General features: G+C 47.3%; 1 protein-coding gene across 1 annotated transcript in view; it reads right to left on the bottom strand.

Annotated features, from left to right (window-relative positions):
* Nucleotides 1–19,953, bottom strand: part of DYNC2I1 (dynein 2 intermediate chain 1) — a 104,115-nt gene extending 84,162 nt beyond the window's left edge. The window contains exons 1-4 of the mRNA XM_040434199.1: nucleotides 19,816–19,953; nucleotides 12,215–12,268; nucleotides 9,413–9,770; nucleotides 8,178–8,254 (exon numbers count right to left, since the gene is read on the bottom strand). Of these exons, the coding sequence (XP_040290133.1) occupies nucleotides 8,178–8,254; nucleotides 9,413–9,770; nucleotides 12,215–12,268; nucleotides 19,816–19,830 (504 nt within the window). The 5' untranslated portion in view covers nucleotides 19,831–19,953. The remainder of the gene's footprint in view (nucleotides 1–8,177; nucleotides 8,255–9,412; nucleotides 9,771–12,214; nucleotides 12,269–19,815) is intronic.
* Nucleotides 19,954–20,238: the final 285 nt, after the last annotated feature.

Here is a 20,238-nt window from a genome sequence, read left to right as displayed (position 1 = left end):
ACGCCCATAGTATAAAAACAAGATTTTTGTATAACTTACCAGTAAAATCTCTTTCTCGCTCTTTCCTTGGGGGACACAGAAGACCTTGGGTATAGCTCATCTCCCTAGGAGGCGTGACACTAAGTGAAGACTGTTAAGCCCCTCCTCCACAGCTATACCCTCAGCCTGGAGAGAGAGACTGCCAGTTGCGTGTCCAAGTAGTGAGAAAAGGCAAAGTCCAAAAAGTGGAACCAACAAGCCCACTACCCAAAGGGTAAAACAAACTCGGAAACAGTCAAAGAAGAACAAAGAATGGGTGGGTGCTGTGTCCCCCAAGGAAAGAGCGAGAAAGAGATTTTACTGGTAAGTTATACAAAAATCTCGTTTTCTCGCCCAGTTTCCTTGGGGGACACAGAAGACCTTGGGACGTTCAAAAGCAGTCCAAAGGGGGAGGGACCACAGCACCAAGGCGAAGCACCCGAAGGCATCAAAAAACCCGCCGCCTGCAGACCAGGCGGCCCAAGGCAGCATACGCCGAAGACCAAGTATGCACCCTGTAGAACTCGGTAAGGTGTGCAAGGAAGACCAGTGACCGCCTTGCACAAATGCATGGCCGAAGCCTAATGCCTCCGGCCCAGGAAAAACCGACAGCTCTGGCAAAATGAATGGTGACACCAAAAGCAGAACTCTGCCCTTGGTGCGGCAACCACAGCAAGAGCCACTCTGAGAAAGCGGAGGAAAGCCACCCTGGAGGCCGTCAACCCTTTGCGCGGACCTCCTGGAAACACAAGAGACCGAACGTCGACAAGAGTCGGAGATCTCCAAGTAAAAACTGCAAGGCCCAAACAACGTCCAAATCGGTGAAGTGTCCGTTCCCGGGGGTGGGAAGGGGAGGACGACTGCCTCAATGAAATGAAGGACAAACACCACCTTCAGAAGGAAGGAAGAGACGGAATGGAGAACAGCCCTGTCCTGGGGGAAGACAGAAGGCTCGGAACAAGAAGGGCCGCCACTCAGGCACCCGTCAGAGACACGATGGCTACAGAAACCCAACCGTACAGGACAGAAGGAGTAGAGAGGACTTCTGTAACGGCTCCAAGGAAAAATTGGAGCGCCAAGAGCCCAGTATGTAGTTCCCAGGACGGTAACGGAGGGCAGTACAAAGGAACCCAAAAGCCGCTCCATGGAAGAAATTCCTGACAGGCCCAGAGGGTCGGGGAACGCTGAAAGAGGAAGGACAGGAACGACACTTGATACCTCAAGCAACAGAGTCCCAGCCCCAGGTCCAGGCCGGACTGGAGAAAGACAGAACCATGGAGAGAGAAAGGCAGAGTGGGGGAACGCCCAGCTTCCCACAGAACCCCAGGTAAAGCCCTAAGTCCTACAGATCCTGGACGAAAACTCGTCTAGAAGCGAACACTAGCGAGCCCACTAGAGTCGCCTGGGCAAGCGGGCGAAAAACCCAATGATCAGTAACACGGGCAGAACGGTCGGTAGAACTGGTCCCGTCGGCCCCGAGCAAAGTTGTCCCGTATCCACCCGGAGTGGGGGAGCAGACGGACAGGAACCGAAGGGTCCGCCCAGCAACCGCCCGATGCCAGGACAAGACAAGCTAAAGCCCAAGCCGATGTAGCCACCACAGGAAGACGGACTAAATGGTAGTCCTCCCAAGTTACCGAGAAGGTAAATCCATAGCAGAAACATTGCCTAGAATGGAAAAAAACGCAATCTGCACCCAGCGGGAGGACAGAACGCGGTAGACCAGTTAGATAGGCACACAGCTAGTACAGTCAGTGTGGACAAGGGGGACAGTACGAGGCCAAAAGGAACACCAGAACCATCCACATGAACAACCATGCTCTTCCCAGAGGTGAGGGCAGAGAAGGAACATCCTCTGAAGCGTGGCCGGAACAGAAGCCACATCGGAGAGATCCGTACCGAATGGGAGCCAAACAGAACCGGCGAGAAAAGGCAGTCGAGACAGAGGCCGGGATAACACTCTCCAAAGAAAGGAGGAGTGGGCAACAGAGAAGCCATAGGACAGCTCAAAAGCAGAACCCCGCTACACTGAGACGCCCGGTTCACCGCCTCGCAGAAGGCGAATACCCTGAAGAACTCAAGGTGGAGGTCCTCCGGACCTGGGTAAGCGAGCACCCAAGAGAAGTTGGGTGACCTTCCCAAGAAGAGCGGCCCGAACCTGGTAGGAGGAAATAGTAGCAGGTGAGGGGACCGTAGTCCCGCCAGAGCCAACATAGAATGCGAAAGGCGCTGCAGACAGCACTCTCGACCATGTGACCACTAGCGCAGGGAAACAATGCTGCGGGAAGACGAATGGGTACGTGTCTAGGAACCACGAACACTCCCCGGCGGAAGGGCCAACGAAATGAATGAGCACCGCCCAGCTCGGAGCAGTAGCGAGCAGGTAGAGGCCGTCTACTTATATATAAGGCATTCATTTATTGTTTGTTGGACAACACCTTAGGCTTACACAGGTGGACAGAATGATCTCTTTAGAGAATAGTGCAAGGCTTGCTGCAAACACCGTCTCCCAAGAGGAAAAAAAAATAAAAAATAAAATATGTCGCAGGAGGAAAGGAGGCATACGTACGAGTAGCCCCGTAAGCAGTGAGAAGGCCAACCCACCTACAGGATGAGAAGGTATACACGGCCCAAACAACGCACAAGAACGTCCGCTCACTGCAAAAATATCACTCAGCGAAGAAGGCCAGCCAGAGTGCCACAGTATCTACGGAAGTGCAAAGTGCAAACTGAAAGGAGTTATGCACAAGACTAGTATGGTATGCAATGGAACGCAAAACTGACCGCCCCGAAAGGGGGGAAATGTACCTGGCAAATTGCAGTCGGCAAGGGTGCAAAAGCCCGCCCCAAAAAAGGGGGGAATGCCCAAGGCCGTACCTACGTCAGAGAAGTAGGGCATACCATACTTCGCCCCGAAGGGCGCCATGCACATAGCCACACAGTATCCAGCAGGAATGCAGGAGGTCCACCTAGTGAAAGGGGGACATGCACAGGGCTATCCTAGCATTAAGTGAGTGTGCAACAATTCACCCAACACCGAAACTTCGTGAGAGTGTGACTACTCCCAATGAAGGGGAACATGTGCAAGTCCAATACGGCACATACAAGGACAGCCTTGAATCTCGTGAGCGTGCAAAATTCCGCCCATGGAATGAGGGGTGGTCACGCACAAGGCCAGCACGGTATCTAATGGGAGCGCAAGCGTTCCACCCATGTTAGAGGGCCATGCTCAAGGCCAGCAACGTATCCGGTGAGAGTGTAGTATGCCGCCCAGAAAAGAGGGGGGGGGGGGTCATGCACATGGCCAGCATCGCATCCAGGGAGAGTGCGATCAGTCGGTGAGAATGTGTGTATGTCACCTGAAGGAGGCATGCCCATGGCCGGCAGCGAATCCAGTGAGAGTGCGTACACCGCCCACGGAAGAGGGGACATGCATATGGCCGGCAGCGGATCCAGTGAGAGTGCAAGCACCCCGCCATGTATGGGGTTCATGCACATGGCCAACAACGTACCGGCGAGAGAACATCACCGACCGAGGGAGTGTATGTATGCCGCCACAGGGAAGGAGGCATGCCCAAGGCCGGCAGCGAATCCAATGAGAGTGCATCATACCACCTATGGAAAGTGGTCATGCACATGGCTGGCAGTGAATCCAGTGAGAGTGCCGAATGCCGTCCACGGAAGGGAGTCATGCCTATGGGCGTCAGCGATCCAGAGAGTGCAGCGTTCCGCCTATGGAAGGGGGTCACGCACATGATCGGCAACAAATCCAGTGAGAGTGCAGCGTTCCACCAATGGAAGGGGATCGTGCACATGGCCAGCACCGTATCTGGTGAGAGTGCAGTATTCCGCCTAAGAAAGGGGGTCATGCACAGATCGCAACGAATCTAGTGAGAGTGTAGCGTTCCGCCTATGCCATAACTGGAGAGGGTGACGAATGCTGCCTACAGAAAGGGCCGCATGCACTTGACCAGCGCCGTATCGTGAGAGAGGGCTAGGAGGGTAAAATGACCCTGGCCGCGCCGCAGCCGGGGAGCGCGACATGCCGCCTAAGGAAGGGGGGCATGTACTGACATGAGGCTGCAGCGTCCTGCGCAGCCCACAAGTTATATATATATATATATATATATATATATATATATAAAATAAAAAATATGGTTTTTTTTTTGTTTGTTTTTTATATATATATATATATAACAGCCTCACTGAGGCAGAAAGGGGAGCCACCTACAGGGGCACGGCGGAGGGGGGGGGGAGTTGGCAGCCATACAGGCCCATCTGAAACCGGCCTGTACCCAAAGGGTTAAACAGGGATCCGGCCTGGAGGGCGGCGCTGCGATCCTCTGGGGGCAGCCATACAGGCCCATCTGAAGCCGGCCTGTACCGCGGCGCTGCGATCCCCTGGGGGCACCCATACAGGCCCATCTGAAGCCGGCCTGTACCCAAAGGGTTAACAGGGATCCGGCCTGGAGGGCGGCGCTGCGATCCCCTGGGGGCGGGGGAACCTCCCGGCGGGAAGAATTCCCGCCTGGAGAAGTTCCAGCCCCCTCCAACAGAGGCCGGAATTTTGCGGCCTAGTAACTGTAGGCCGTGAAGCCGGGGCCTAAATCTTTAGCGGCGCCCGGCTGACCGGGGCCGCACAGTATTCAAGTACCGGCCGGGGAACGAAGCGGCGCATGCACATGCCGGCCGCGGGTGCCCACCCCGCGGGCCGGAAGAGCCGGGGACCCGGATAGAGCGCCGGGATCGCGGCCGGAAAGTCTGCGGTGCCCGGCCGACCGGAATGTTCCGACGGTCGGCCTGGGGCTGTTGGAGCATAGCGCTCATATTGCAGGCCGCGGGTGCCCACCACGCTGCCCGGAAGCGAGGACCCTGCGCTCGGCAGCCATTTTACCCATGGAGTGGGCCCTGGCTTATAACAGCGCCCCATGTGGCCGACAGCCACAACCACCTTGCCCTTGGGCCGGTGCCCGTGAGGGCAGAGGAGGGTCAGGGGCAGCAAGGCTCTGGCCCTGAAGCAGTAGCCGGTAAGAGGGAGGGGGACCCTGAGACCGGGTGCCTGTGAGGGTGGGACGCCTGCATAACCCCTCCGTCAGGGGCAGCTAGTTGCGGACCTCTGCAGCTCCCCAGGCATTCTTCTTGTAGGGAGAAGGGTGCCAATGACCTATGGAGGCCAGGAGAGAGGGAGCAGAATGTCGCCCTGCGGCAGCCCAGGGGCCAGCCTAGGTCTAGCAGGGACAGAAGGGTCCATAGGCCCAGTATAGGGTCAGGCACGCAGGAGACCGGGGGGTGGGGGACGTAGAGCTGGAGAAGCCTCTCTTACCACAGCCGTCTTCACCCTCGGTCCGTTCCAGCAGGGTCGCCCCTTCAGCTACTGGCACCGTAGTGGCAGGACGCTGGAAGAGGGACTTGGCGTGCGGGCGACCCTTGCGCTGGCGGGATGCAGGGGAGCTGGGCTGCCCTGATCCACCTTGCCTTCTGTGGGGGAGGCAGCAGTGCGGGTGACCGGCACTGGCGCAGCTCAACCCCGGGAGAAGCAGAGAGGTCTAGTGCGTCTCTGTTGTCCCCGATGATCTGGAACAAAAAGAAAAGAAAAAAGTAAAAATCTAAAATTTAAACAAGGAGAAACCAGCCCTGCAGAGCAGGGAGTGTCTTGCCTCCTTGGACACTAAGCAAAAACTGGCAGTCTCTCTCTCCAGGCTGAGGGTATAGCTGTGGAGGAGGGGCTTAACAGTCTTCACTTAGTGTCACGCCTCCTAGGGAGATGAGCTATACCCAAGGTCTTCTGTGTCCCCCAAGGAAACTGGGCGAGAAAATATATTCCCCATACAGCAAACAGCAAAACGGAAAAAAGCATCAAAATGGCCAATTTGCCATTTTTGGTCGCTTCATTTTCTACAAGAAATTAAATTAAAGGGTTTCTGTCACCCCACAAAACTCATTTTTTTTTTGGATAGTTAGATTCCTCATAGCACTCCCTCAGTGCGCCTGCGCCGATGACATCATCGAAAGAGAAGACGTCATCGGCGCAGGCGCACTGAGGGAGTGCTGAGGAGACGAGCCTCCTCATCTCAGAGCGCCTGCGCCGAATGACCAGAGGCGCGCGATTTTTGAATTACTGACAGGGCCGGCCGGAGGAGGAGATCACGGCTGGCCCTGTCAATCAACACGGCGAGGGGGCGGTTTTCTGCTGCGGCTACCAGCAAGTAGACGCCCTACTTGCTGGTAGAGCCCTCATTTACATATTATAAAACTTCGTTTTATAAAGAATCGGCCGCATGAAAGTAAGTAAGACTATTATATTCTCCTATATCGCGCTATAAGGAATCTAACTATCTAAAAAAAAAAAAAAAGAGTTTTGTGGGGTGACAGAAACCCTTTAAAAGTGATCAAAAAGTCATACACACCCCAGAATGGTATTAATGAAAAGTTCAGATCACCCCGCAAAAAATGAGCCCCCCACAGCTCCGTACACATAATTACAAAAAAGTTATATGGGTCAAAATATGGCGACGAAGAAATAATTTTTTTTTTATTATTTTATCACTATCAAAACGCAAGAAAAACTATACATATATGGTATCGGCGAATTCGTACTGACCTGTAGAATAAAAGTAACTGGTCAGTTTTATCGCAAATCGAACATCGTAAATAAAAAATAAAAATTTAAACTGTGGTGGAATTGCTTTATTTTTTTCAATTTCACCCCATTTGGAATTTTTTTCCCGCTTCCCACTACATCACATGCAGTATTAAAAGGTGGCGTTGGAAAGTACAACTTGTCCTGCAAAAAACAAGCCCTCATAAGGCTATGTGAACACAAATAAAAAAAAAGTTATGGCTTTGGGAAGGCAGGGAGCGCAAAACGAAAACGCAAAAACAAAAAAAACTCCGGGGTAGAAAGGGTTAAAGATCGGATAACGTTAAGTGGGTTATCTTCTATGAACAATCTCTTTTTGTCACGATAATAAACTGATGACTGGGTGGCCCCCCAGAGATCGGCTGCAATCTACTGCAGCACCACCACAGGGCACAATTCCTGCTCAGATCAATGGGATGCCAGTACTTCATGGACTTTACAAGTCCTCCAAAGCCAGAGAGGCTCTTTATAGATATTCTCCACCTTGGCTAGTAAGAGTCCAAAACGGGGGAACCTGGTCTATTAGCATTGTGTCCCCATTACTATTTGTCCTGCACAACAGCACTCTGGTCACTCGCTGCGGAGGGAACTGTATCACAGCACCATCCTATTGAATGGAGTTGACTGCAGTTCCCTGGACAGTCAGGTGGCTGGGAATGTCACCAAGCAAATTGCTATTACTTTATAAGATAGAAATTACTGTCACCAATAACAAGAATAGGGGTCCCACATCTCTGTAGGAGTGGAGCACACTGACGCTCCATTCATTCTCTATAGGACTGTCAGAAATAAAGAGCGCTCCACACAGCATCAGCAGTCTGCTAGAAATGATTGGAGCAGCAGAATGCACGCTACGACTTATACGAGGACCTGGAACACCCATTCTTGTGATCAGTGGGGATCCCAGCAGTCAAACCCCCACTATTCAGATACCTACTTCCTATTTTGTAAATAGGGGAAATGTTTGTATTGTGGGACAACCCCTTTAAGGCTACTTTCACACTGGAATTTTGGCTTTCCGTTTGTGAGATCCGTTCAGGGCTCATGAAGCGGTCCGAAACGGATCAGTTTTGCCCTAATGCCTTCTGAATGGAAAAGGATCCGCTCAGAATGCATCAGTTTGCCTCCGTTCCGTCTCCATTCCGCTTTGGAGGCGGACACCAAAACGCTGCCTGCAGTATTTGGTGTCCGTCTGACAAAACTGAGCCAAACGGATCCGTCCTGACTTACAATGTAAGTCAATAATATAAACGGATCCGTTCTGAACGGATGCAGACGGTTGTATTATCTGAACGGATGCAGACGGTTGTATTATCTGAACGGATGCAGACGGTTGTATTATCTGAACGGATCCGTCTGTGCAGATCCATGACGGATCCGCACCAAACGCGAGTGTGAAAGTAGCCTAAGAATGGTACATTATGAAGAAATCATCTGGTATCAGGCCACCAACACAAAGAAACACATTTCTAACTGAGAATTTTCAATTCTTACACAACTAAATGTGAAAAAAAATTACCTCCCGCTTTCTCCCTTCCTTTCCTCGTCTCTCTACATGTCGCCTTTCTCGATCCTCACTTCTGTGTTTGCTTTTTTCTAAGATTGAAGCATTAGGAATTAAAATTCACACCACATATAAGCATGAACACGATTATTTGATACCGGTCTAAAGAGATGTATTGAATGTTTTAAAAGGGATTGCAAGAAATGCAGATGGAATTTCACTAAGGGGAGTCGTGGTTTAAATTGAGCAATGTTGTTTTTGTACTTATTTTCTGTTCCATCAAGACTTATACTCCAGTGACACCAGAGCTGTATTCAAATTTCTGCAACTTGTCCTTGGCGGGCACAAATTAGATCCACCCTGTTGTCAAACATGTGAACAAATAGCTCATCTCTAAAGGTGAATGCACACATGGCAGAAAAATCTATTCCATACATCAGAACGGGGTTGATGCCCACACATTTATGCATTTGGGTAAACAGGGGAGCTATAGCCTAACTCTATGGGTACTTGCACATGGTACCGATGGTATGGATTTTGCAAGGTTTTTCCGTGCAGATTCTTGTGAGCAAAAAAACACTGCGAAATACAGTACAGTGATCCCTCAACTTACAATATTAATTGGTTCCAATATTAATTGGTTCCAGGACGACCATTGTATGTTGAAACCAAGCAAGTTGAGTAATCGGTTCCAAAGCCCCAAAATGTCATCCAAGATAAGAGAAAATGAAGAAAAATAACCAGATAACTAAGATAACTAAGGTAGATCCTTACATATGACAGTCAGGAATAGCTGGTAACTAGCAACTAATACAACTGTTTTACCAGATAAGTGGCCTTGATTGGTTGGATCGGAGTCTGAGACATTGTACGTTGAGTCTGGTTTCAACTTAGGATGGCCCAGAAAAGACCACTGTATGCTGAAAATATTGTATCCTGAGGGATCACTGTACCAGCAAAGTGTATGGCATTAGACAAATCTCATGTAGACTTAGCTTTTTAATTCTATGCGGAAATTGACCTGCCCTTTTTAAAATCTACAGCATGTCAATTCTTTGTGCGATTTTTGGCGCGGACTTCACCCTTTTGATTGGAAAGGTGGGATCTGAGAAAAATCTGCAAGTGACACATGTGGCTTTTGGTGCAGAAACGCACAGAATTCCAAACCGTGAAACGTGCAGAATTTCTGTTTTGAAACCAGTTCTCCTGTGCAGGCGCCCTATGAGAGAGAGTCCAATAATGTCACTTACCAAGACTGTCTCTCATCTTCCTTTCCTCTCTACCCAGGTCAGATGTTCCATATTCCTTAACTGGTTTCTCCCCGCCGTCCATTTTGTCCCTTGTTCTCTCTCTGTCCTTGGTTCTGTGCCTTTCAGATACATGATGCTTGTCCTTGTCTCCTTCTCTCGTTTTCTCCTTCTCTCTTCGGGGCTCTCGACCATCACCCCTCTCTCTCTCAGCACGTCTGTCTCTCTCTGAATACTTTGCATGCTCTCTTTCATCTACCCTTTCTTCAAGCTTATGTCGCCGTCGTGCGAGTTCATCTTTTTCTTCCTCTCGGTGAGGTCTTCTTTCCTTATGTCTCCTATCATTGTCAGATTGCATCGACTAAATAATGAGTCCAAAATTAGTAAAAAAAATAAGCATTATTACACTGGAGGGATTTTCTGAAAAAAACATGAAATATGTCTACAGTAAATAGCTTCTGAACAGGCGCTTTAATCTGCAATGATACGAGATAAATCTTGGGCTACTTTCACACTGCCGTTTCTGGGTCTCCTTGTGAGATCCGTTCAGGGCTCTCACAAGCGGCCCAAAACGGATCAGTTTAGCCCCAATGCATTCTGAATGGATAAGGATCCGTTCAGAATGCATCAGTTTGCCTCCGTTCAGCCTCCATTCCGCTCTGAAGGCGGAGACACCAAAACACTGCCTGCAGCGTTTTGATGTCCACCTGACTATGCGGAGCCAAACGGACCCGTCCTGACTTACAATGTAAGTCAATAGGGACGGATCCGTTTTCACTGACACAATATGGTGCAATTGAAAACGGATCCGTCCCCCATTGACTTTCAGTGTAAGTCAAAACGGATCCGTTTGCATTATCATGAACAAAAAAAACAAAAAAAATATATATTTTTTATTTATTTTTTGTTCATGGTAATGCAAACGGGTCCATTCTGAACAGATACAAGCGTTTGCATTATCGGTGCGGATCCGTCTGTGCAGATACAAGATCCGCACCTAACGCAGGTGTGAAAGTAGCCTTAATAATAATGCTGCAAATATTCACTTTAAAATCCTGCAGTCGTTACACACAAAATACCTGTTGGTCAAACTCTTATTTGCCTCTTTATCTCTCCCGATCCCCGCACAGACAGGCCTACATTAACCAGCGTATGTCAGAAGCACAAGCAGCAGGACCTCTTGCAATTTCTCCTTGTAGCTGGACCTGGTGCCATGCATTTAAGGGGTTTCCTAGGACTTATTTATTGATCACCTGTCCTGGGTAGGTGATCAATATCCGGTTGGTGTCGGCGGTCTGACTGCCAGCACCTCAGCCAACCGTCCGTTTTCACAAGCTGTAGCGCCAGAACCAGACCCCCAGAACTACTCATCGCCATACTCTGTGCAGTGGCTATGACTGAATGGCTATACACTTGAACAGGAGCAGCGCTGCAGTAAGCAGGCATGGCCATTACACAGTGAATGGAGCTGTGTAGCTCCGGCACCACTGCTTGTATAAACAGCAGATCAGTGGGGGTCCCACCAGTCTAATACCAATGACTTATCCTGATAATAGGCCATCAATAATTAAAGGAGTTCTGCACTTTGTTTTCCTCTGGATAGATCATCAGCATCTGATCGGCGGGGGTCCGACACCCGGGACCCCCGCCAATCAGCTGTTTAAGAAGGCAGCGACGCTCCAGGAGCACCGCGGCCTTCTCACTGTTTACCGCTGGCCCAGTGACGTCACGACTAGTATCAACTTGCCTGGGCGCGGCTAAGCTCCGTTCACTTGAATGGAGCGCCGCTGCCTTCTCAAACAGCTGATTGGCGGGGGTCCAGGGTGTCGGACTCCTGCCGATCAGATGCTGATGATCTATCCAGAGGAAAACAAAGTGCAGAACCCCTTTAAGTTATGGGTAACCCCTTTAATGGATGGCAGCAGGTTCCACTACAAGAAGAAGTGTATGCTACTTCGAAGTTGCTGTTTATTAAGCAAATCCTGGAAACCCCCTTTAAGAGACCCTCTGCTTTTAAATTTTGAATCTGTATACACCCAAATACATTTGTAAGGGTGGGTTCACATCATGTTTTATTCCTTCGTTTGACGTATACGTTAGAAGAAGAAAAAAAAAAGGATACAAAAACGCAGCCACATATCCTACAGAGCCCGGTAAAAAAAGAGAGTTTTTTAGAATTAAACTCTATGGTGAACGGATGCAACTGTATGGCATCAGTTTAGGTACTCCATTTAACGTATACGTTTCTTCTATACATTAAGCGGATGGGAAAAACGTGCCCACCCTAAGCCACTGTGTTCCAGTTATCGAAGGGAAATTCTTACAACTTTGTTGCATTTGCAAATGAAAAGTGTACGGGTTAGAAGTCATGTAAGTCATTTTTTAATGATTTGTTCATTCTAGGGATAAGAAATGGTTAAACTGTTCTTCAGTTTTTTATTTTAAGACAATAGAAGCCAGTTTCAGAGCCATGGTCACCCCCGTAGGTGTCTTCTGCCTATATGAGACTTGCCTTCCAGCAACAACCTGTCAGATAGCAGACTAACAGACTGATGGCCGTGTGAAGCCTGAAATCCTTCTCACCTCGTATTATGTATGACAATTTTATAAGTAAAATTTAGTTCTCTGCTGTCTCCTAGGTTACGGCAAATCGTACCGCTCTACGCTTCACCGGTGGCCGTTTGGTTTTTAGTTTGCATGCAGGAGCCCTCCAGGGAGTATAAAACCTGCAGCCGACCAGACTGAATGAACATTTGGCAGAAAACAATCCAAGGATAATCGTAATGTGCAGAAAACAAATGTCACCTTTAGGTGTTTCTTCAGCTCCTCTGTCTTCCAGGTGTCCTCTTTGGATTTGTGCTACAAAATATACAAAAAAACCTGTAACTTGAGATACAGAACAACTTGCAAATCACTACTGCATTTACCAGATGACACCCGAGTTGCAACCTTTTTTTTTTTTTATTGCGTACCCAAAACGGACAAGAATACGACCCTTTTTTTGTGGGGCTGTGAAACAGACATACGGATGTGGACAGCAGGTGGTGTGCTGTCCACATTTTTTGCAGCCGGAATGAAATTAACAGGTCCACATCTGATGCACAAAAAATGCGGATCGGGTGTGGAGCAAAAATACGATTGTCTGAATGGGGCCTAATACTGAAAAACAAAGACATTTAAGAAAGTGCAAAATAAAAGTCATTTTACCCTAAAATCAAAAGGTTACCTTTGATATACCATCAGGACATATCCAAAATTTTGACTGGTGGGGGTCTGAGCGCTGAGACCTTCACTGACCTCTCGAATGAGGGGAGAGAAGCGCTCACTTAGTGCACTCTTCTCGCTACAGAGGATGGAAGCAAAACAGGCTCATAGACTACTGAGTCCGTCTCGCTCCCGTCTTCTAAATAAAAAAATTATATATATATATATTATTTTTTTATTTTATTATTACTGTAATCTCTAGTCTGATCACTTGTACCATAGACTGCAGTAGAATACTATTGTAGTCCATGGAATTTTTATAGGCTGTCTGTCAAGCTGTGCCTCAGGCAGCTTACTATGGCAGGCCTGGGAACTTTCACAAGGCACCAGACTGTTATTGCAACTGAGTGGAGCCCCCTGCGATTTCACCACTGAGACAGGGTGAGCCCTCTCCCGCTCTCTAAAGCCTCTTTCACACGGGCAAGATTTCCACGCGGGTGCAATGCGTGAGGTGGACGCATTGCACCCGCACTGAATCCGGACGCGTTCATTTCTATGGGGCTGTGCAGATGAGCAGTGATTTTCACGCATCACTTGTGCGTTGCGTGAAAATCGCAGCATGCTCTATTTTGTGCGTTTTTCGCGCAACACAGGCCCCATAAAAGTGAATGGGGCTGTGTGAAAATCGCAAGCAAGTGCGGATGCGGTGCGATTTTCACACATGGTTGCTAGGAGACGATCGGGATGAGGACCCAATCATTATTATTTTCCCTTATAACATGGTTATAAGGGAAAATAATAGCATTCTTAATACAGAATGCTTAGTACAATAGGGCTGGAGGGGTTAAAAAATAAATAAAAAATAATTGAACTCACCTTAATCCACTTGTTCGCGCAGCCCGGCTTCTCTTCTGCCTTCATCTGTGAGGAAAAGGACCTGTGGTGACGTCACTGTGCTCATCACCATTCACCATGGTAAAAGATCATGTGATGGACCATGTGATGAGCGCAGTGATGTCATCAAAAGGTCCTATTCCTCAAAGAAGAAGACAGAAGAGAAGCCGGGCTGCGCGAACAAGTGGATTAAGGTGAGTTAAATATTTTTTTTATTTTTTTAACCCCTCCAGTCCTATTGTACTATGCATTCTGTATTAAGAATGCTATTATTTTCCCTTATAACCATGTTATAAGGGAAAATAATACAATGTACACAACACCTAACCCAAACCCGAACTTCTGTGAAGTTCGGGTACCAAACATGCCGATTTTTCTCACGCGCGTGCAAAACGCATTACAATGTTTTGCACTCGCGCAGAAAAATCTATCTTTTTTTTTTCTGCGACGCACCCGCATCTTATCCGGCCCAAAACCATGACGCCCGTGTGAAAGAGGCCTAATTGCTCCGATGTACTTTCTGTTATTGACCCTGGCATCTTTGGGTTTAACCCTTTCTACTTCAGAGGGTTTTTTTACTTTGCGTTTTCGTTTTTCACTCCCCGCCTTCTTAGAGCCATAACTTTTTTATTTTTATGTTCACCTTCATATAAGGGCTTGTTTTTTTGCGGGACAAGTTGTACTTTCCAACGCCACAGTTTTACTTTTTTTTTTCTTTACAGCATTCATTATGCAGTAAAACTGACTTAATTCTCCAGTTCAGGACAAATCCGACGATACCACATATGTATACTTTTCCTTTGCGTTTTGATGCTGAAAAAAAGAATAATGTATTCTTTTTCTGTCATTTTCTGACCCCTATAACTTTTTTCTAGTTATGTGTGCAGACTGCAGAGCTCTATGAGGACTTATTTTTTGTGGGGCGGTCTGTACTTTTCATTAATACCATTCTGGGGTGTGTACAACTTTCTGATAACTTTTTATTTAATTTTTGTGGGAGGAGAAGCAACCCCAAAAAATGGCAAATCGGCCATTTTGACCCTTTTTTCATTTCGCCTTTTTCAGTATGGGATTTATAATTTTGATAGTTTACGCACGCGACGATACCCATTATGTGTTTTTTATTTATTTTATTTTTTTACATTTTTTATTTTCATTTTGGGGAAAGGGGGGTGATTTCAACTTTTATATTTTTTATTGTAAAAACTTTATTACTTTTTTTGTTTACACTTTTTTATAGTTCCCATGGGGAACTATAACAATCAGTCATTTGGTTGCTATCATCATAGACTCCAATGCACTAGCATTGGAGTCTATGCTGATTTTACTACTTACCCATGGAGCCCTATTACAGGCAGGGGCTCCAAATGAAAGACTGTGCAGCAGCCTCCTGTCATTCTCTATGACAGGGTCTGCCGCACACAAGCTCTGGCTCCACCGATTGCCACACGGGGGAACTGGAACATATCCGGAAGCACGCGCTTTTGGTTTCTAGCACGCTCAGAAGCCTTGGTCAGGTTTGACCACGGCATCTGAGGGGTTAAATGTCCACGATCGGCATTACTGCCGGTTGCGAACATTAGCCGCGGATGTCTGCTGTAAGAACAGAGCGGAGTGGGTGCCATCTTTAAAGACCCAACATGTGACATACCATAACGTAACATGTTGGGAAGGGGTTAAATGACCCACTCGCGATCATTGCAGCCAGGTGTCTGCTGTACTATAGAGTCGAAGCGCTCCATACACAGCCTTAACGCAAATTATGTACATGTAAAGTGGTTGTGCAAGAACCGAGGGGGTTTTGGCAAACCACCCCACTTAGCCAGACCTATAAAGGGAAGCTAACTTACCTGCTTGCCAGCGCTGGCTCCCTGTTCCTTCTCCTCTCTATCGCAAGCCAGGAGGAGAAGGAGCTGGGACCCTGCGCCGGAAAGCAGCTTCCCTTTATCGAATGGGCAGGGGTGGGGGATTGCCAAAGCCCTCGACCACCATTCTTGCAAAACTCCTTTAAAGGGATTTTTCGGTAATAATGAATTTTTAGCAAGTCCCTGCAGCCTGCCCCCTGAAACAGAAGATTCATACTCACCTGCTCCCCCACCGCTCCAGTCCTCCTCGCTGCCTCCCTCTTCCAGACACCGGACCCTTTACAACTGGTCACATGCACTGCTCCAGCCAATGACTGGCCTCAGAGTCTGCAAACCACACTCCCATCAACAGAAATGGCTATTCTCGTTCCCAATGCGGACCAGAATAGGACATGCTCTATGATTTGTGGAAAGTCCGTGTGCTGTCCATTTATTTTATTTTTTTGCGGACCTATAGAAACTAAAGGGTCTGTGAGCTATCTGCAAAAAAAAGCAGCTAGCATACGAATGTGCATGACGCCTAACAGTAAACTAAAGACTAAAGGAGTCAATTCTGTTGCTAAACCAAAGATTGGTGCAAACATTAACCCCTTTGCAAAGTGCAAAAATTGTGGCGTCTTGGTCATGGCTCTGAAGAGACCCGGGGCATTGAACTGCAATTCTTATTTTGGCCAGCAGGTGGCAGGCCAACATAAGAAATGAGCAATTCTGTACAAATAATGGATCTAAAAAATCCATGATTGTTCAGAATAAAAAAAAAAAAAATGGATTTTGTAGGCTTAAATACGAGATTCTAAATCATAAAAAAAAATATATATATAAAAGTTTAAATCAACCCCCTTTCCGTAGAATAAAAAAATTAACACATGAATATAAACAACATGGGCATCACCCTGACCAAAAAGGCCTGTACTATTAAAATATCAAAATATTTTTTCAAGACGACGAATCGGGTAACGGAAAAAAGGGTCAAAATGGGCAATTTGCAATTTTTTCATTGCTTCTCTTACCCCAAAAAATTTCATAAAATGTGATCAAAAAGTCACACACACTCCAAAATGTTATCAATAGAAACACAGATTGTCTTGCAAAAAATGAGCCCCCACACAACGCAGTAGATATAACTATAAGAAAGTGATTTTTAGACATAAAAACCTATACAAGGGGTATCGTTGTAATCAGACTGACCCAGAGAATGAAGGGCACGGGTCAGTTTTGCGGCAAACAGAACGCCATGGGAACAAAACCCATAAAATGTTAGAGGAATTGCGTTTTGTTTTTTTCAATTGTACCCCGTTTTTTATTTTTTTTCCCGCTTCCCACTACGTTGTAAGCCATAACGTGGTGGCAATGGAAAGTACAACTTGAACCTACAAAAAATAAGTCCTCAAACAGCTATGTGAAGAGAAAAATAAAAAGGTTATGGCTCAAGGAAGACAGGGAAGAAAAATTAAAATGTGAAAACTAAAAAAACCTACGGTATCTTAAGGGTTAAAAAAGGCCTACACAGCAAATACTCTTGGGTCCTCTCCATGTCCACCTCACTGGTTTAGTTATTTCTACCCCTGATAAATGTGACAGGACGCAGGCTATTGGGTGCCATCTGCCAGCATCAGACGGATAAGCCGCACACAGCGCGGTAATCTCCTCTATACTCCCTGGCATTTACCAAACAGACACAAACCACCCAGCACATGAATGGAAAGGCAGGGACTCAAAAGCAGCACTTATTGACTGGAGATTTGTGACTTGGGGTTCAAAACGTGGATTTCTGTACCCTAAAAATCATTTTCTAATGGCTAAAAATAAAATGACTTACACGGTATCTACCTTTATCCTTCTGCGCTGTCACAATGCTGTTACTCAGGCACGCGAACGGATTTAGTTTCCATGTCTGTTCTTTTTGCTGCCCGTATGCGGAACCATTCACTTCAATGGGTCCACAAAAAAAAACGGAAATGACTCTGTGTGCATTCTGTTTCCATATTTCCACATCGCCAATCCGCAAAAAAGATAGAACATGTCCTATTCTTGTCCGTTTTGCAGCCCAGGATAGGCATTGTTACAATGCATTTGCAAAAAAAAACGGATGCAATGCAGATGTCACACAGACATCATCTGGATTTTTTGCGGATCCATGTTTTGCAGACCGCAAAATACATACGGTTGTGTGCATGAGCCATAATAGGTGAGATTTTCAAAATCTCATCGACCCAGTGCAGAAACTTTCCAAGCGGAAATTGACCCGAGGAGCAGATTTTAAAATAAACAATATGTCAATTGCTTGTGCGACTTTTTGGTGCCGATGTCACTCGTTGCAATAAAAAAGGTGAACTTTGGAGCAAAACCGCCTCAAAATCCTCACCAAAATCCACCTTAGGACTTGTTTACATTTCCATTTTTCACCGTCATGTGCTGTCCGCATTTTCCATGGACAGCACGCGTACCCATTGATTTTAATACGCTTGTTCACACTTTAGTATTTTTTTAATGACCTAAAAAACTGAAAAATACAGAGATGTCCACTGCTTTGGTCCGTGACTTGCACAGCAAATAAGGGCGAGTTCACATCACCATTTATTTATCCATTCTTATAATCCGTCAGAAGAAAAGAAAAATAAAGACAAAAACTGTATCCTGTAAAAAAAACGGATCCCGTGCATCAGATATGCACATTTGGCATCTGTTTGAGCCATCTCCCCCTGTGATCCGTTATTTTAGTCCCGCACGCAGTACTTTTTACCATCTAAGGCTAGGTCTACACGACGACAATAAGTCGCGCAACAGATAGGGCACAACTTCACTGCGACATTTGTCGCGTGGCATTTTGACGCACCAATGTCGTGCGACAATTTTTATAACGGTAGTCTATGGTGTCGCAATGTGACATGCGAAATGCTGCGACTGCGATGCGACAGTCACAGAAAAATCCACCTCGAATGGATTTTTTGCAACTGTCTGTCGCATGTCGCAGAGCGACGCCAAAGGCTACCATTATAAAAATTGTCGCGCGACAAATGTCTTTGTGTAGACCTAGCCTAAGGCTACTTTCACATCTGCACTTTCCCTTTCTGCTATTAAGATCCGTCATAGGATCTCAGTAGAGGGGAAAACGCTTCCGATTTATCCCCATTCATTGTCAATGTGGACAAAACTGAACTGAAGGGAACGGAGTGCCCCAGAATGCATGCCGTTCTGTTTGCTTGCGTCCCCACGCTGCAAGCACCGTTTTTCTGTCCGCCATGTCGTATTATCGCTAAAATAGCCAAGGCTGTAAGTCAATGGGGGACGGATCCCTCATTTACTTTTGTGTCAGAGAAAACTGATCCGTCCCCCATTGACTTACATTGTGTGACAGGACGGATCCGTTCATAACGGATGCAGACGGTTGTATTATCATGACGGAAGCGTTTTTGCTGATCCATGACGGATCCAGCAAAAAGCAGATGTGAACGTAGCCTAAACTAACAGATATCAGATGGAAACGGCTCAAACAGATGCCACTGATGTACAGGATCCATGTTTGTCTTTATTTTTCACTCCGTAGTGTTTCCGTGGGTCTTCACTTCGTGCCTCCGCTCCGCAAAAGGTTAGGACATGTCCTAGCCGCCACCGTATCTTGCAGATTGCGGAGCCATTCAAGTCAGTGGGTCGGCATCTGCAGCACAGAGTGCACATGCACACGGCCAGTGCCCGCATATTGCGGACTCACCGTTCGCGGTCCACAACACGGGTACGGAGCCTTTACGTTTGTCTGAATGAGCCCTTAAGGCAGCTTTAGATGGAACAAGGAGCCAATTATCGTGAAGGAAGCGTTCCTTCCCGACAGTCGGCTGCTCGCTCAGTGGAGGTGAAGCATTGCATTTACATGCAGCGATCACCTCCACAGTATGAGAAAGAGGGGTCACTATTGCGATCGCTCGTCCTCGTACGGCTGCATTGTTGATGTGCCTGCAGAAATGACAGCAATCGGCTGCATCTTTACACGGTCAGATTCTCAATAATCTGCCTGAATATCCGGCCGTGTAAATCGCACAAAGTTTATGTGCTAAAAAAGAAAAAAAATGCAGAATCTGCTTCAAAATTTTAACTTTGGATGTGGATTTGGCACAGACTTGGCACCAACACATCAAAAAGCACAGCGTGTAAATTGCCCTGACTGGTAGAGAGGGGGTCTCAGGCTCGGGACCCTCCTTTATCTATGACGTTGCCCGTATATAAATGTGTCCCCAGCTGCTGCGGCCATACCTGCTATACGTACAGGATGCCAGCCTATGGGCTGAGTACCTCTCATAAGGACTGAGCCATGCAGTTCATCTCCCCAAGCAACACCTTTCACACTGTGACCCTGTGGCGCCCCCTGTTGTAGAACTACAAGCCATGCTAATACATGCAGTGCACATACAGTCAGGTATATTAGTTACAATCAGTTTTATACTTCACCCTTTCTGGCTGCATGGCCCCAGGACAGTCTTTAAGACCATGCAACTCTCAGCTCTGACTCCAGCTCACACCGTTACCAAGCAAAGCACTCCGTTCTGTTGACTAGATGGGCCGGCGCCATGACACCCAGGCTCCTAGTCACTGCGCAGGCGCCCAGGCAGCCTCACCATGGCAACCGCGGCGTCAAGTCTACTTGGCAACTGGGGCCGGGGAGCGCTGTGAACGAGATGCTCAGCGCGCATGCGTATTAAGCGCCGTTTGTATACAGCGTTTTTCCAAGTGTGAGACGTGGTGTTTTAGTTTTTTTGTGTGTGTAGGGTGGGGGGAGACCTAAAACCACTTTTTAATTCATACCAATACACATGACATAACTACGCTTGTCATATACAGGGACAGCCATATCTTATCCAATGATCAGGAATT

The sequence above is a fragment of the Bufo bufo genome, chromosome 5 (genome assembly GCF_905171765.1).
Source record: "Bufo bufo chromosome 5, aBufBuf1.1, whole genome shotgun sequence".
In the NCBI taxonomy this organism is placed as follows: Eukaryota; Metazoa; Chordata; class Amphibia; order Anura; family Bufonidae; genus Bufo; species Bufo bufo.
The sequence above is the reverse complement of the archived record's forward strand: the minus strand, read 5'-3'. Positions and strand labels throughout refer to the sequence as shown.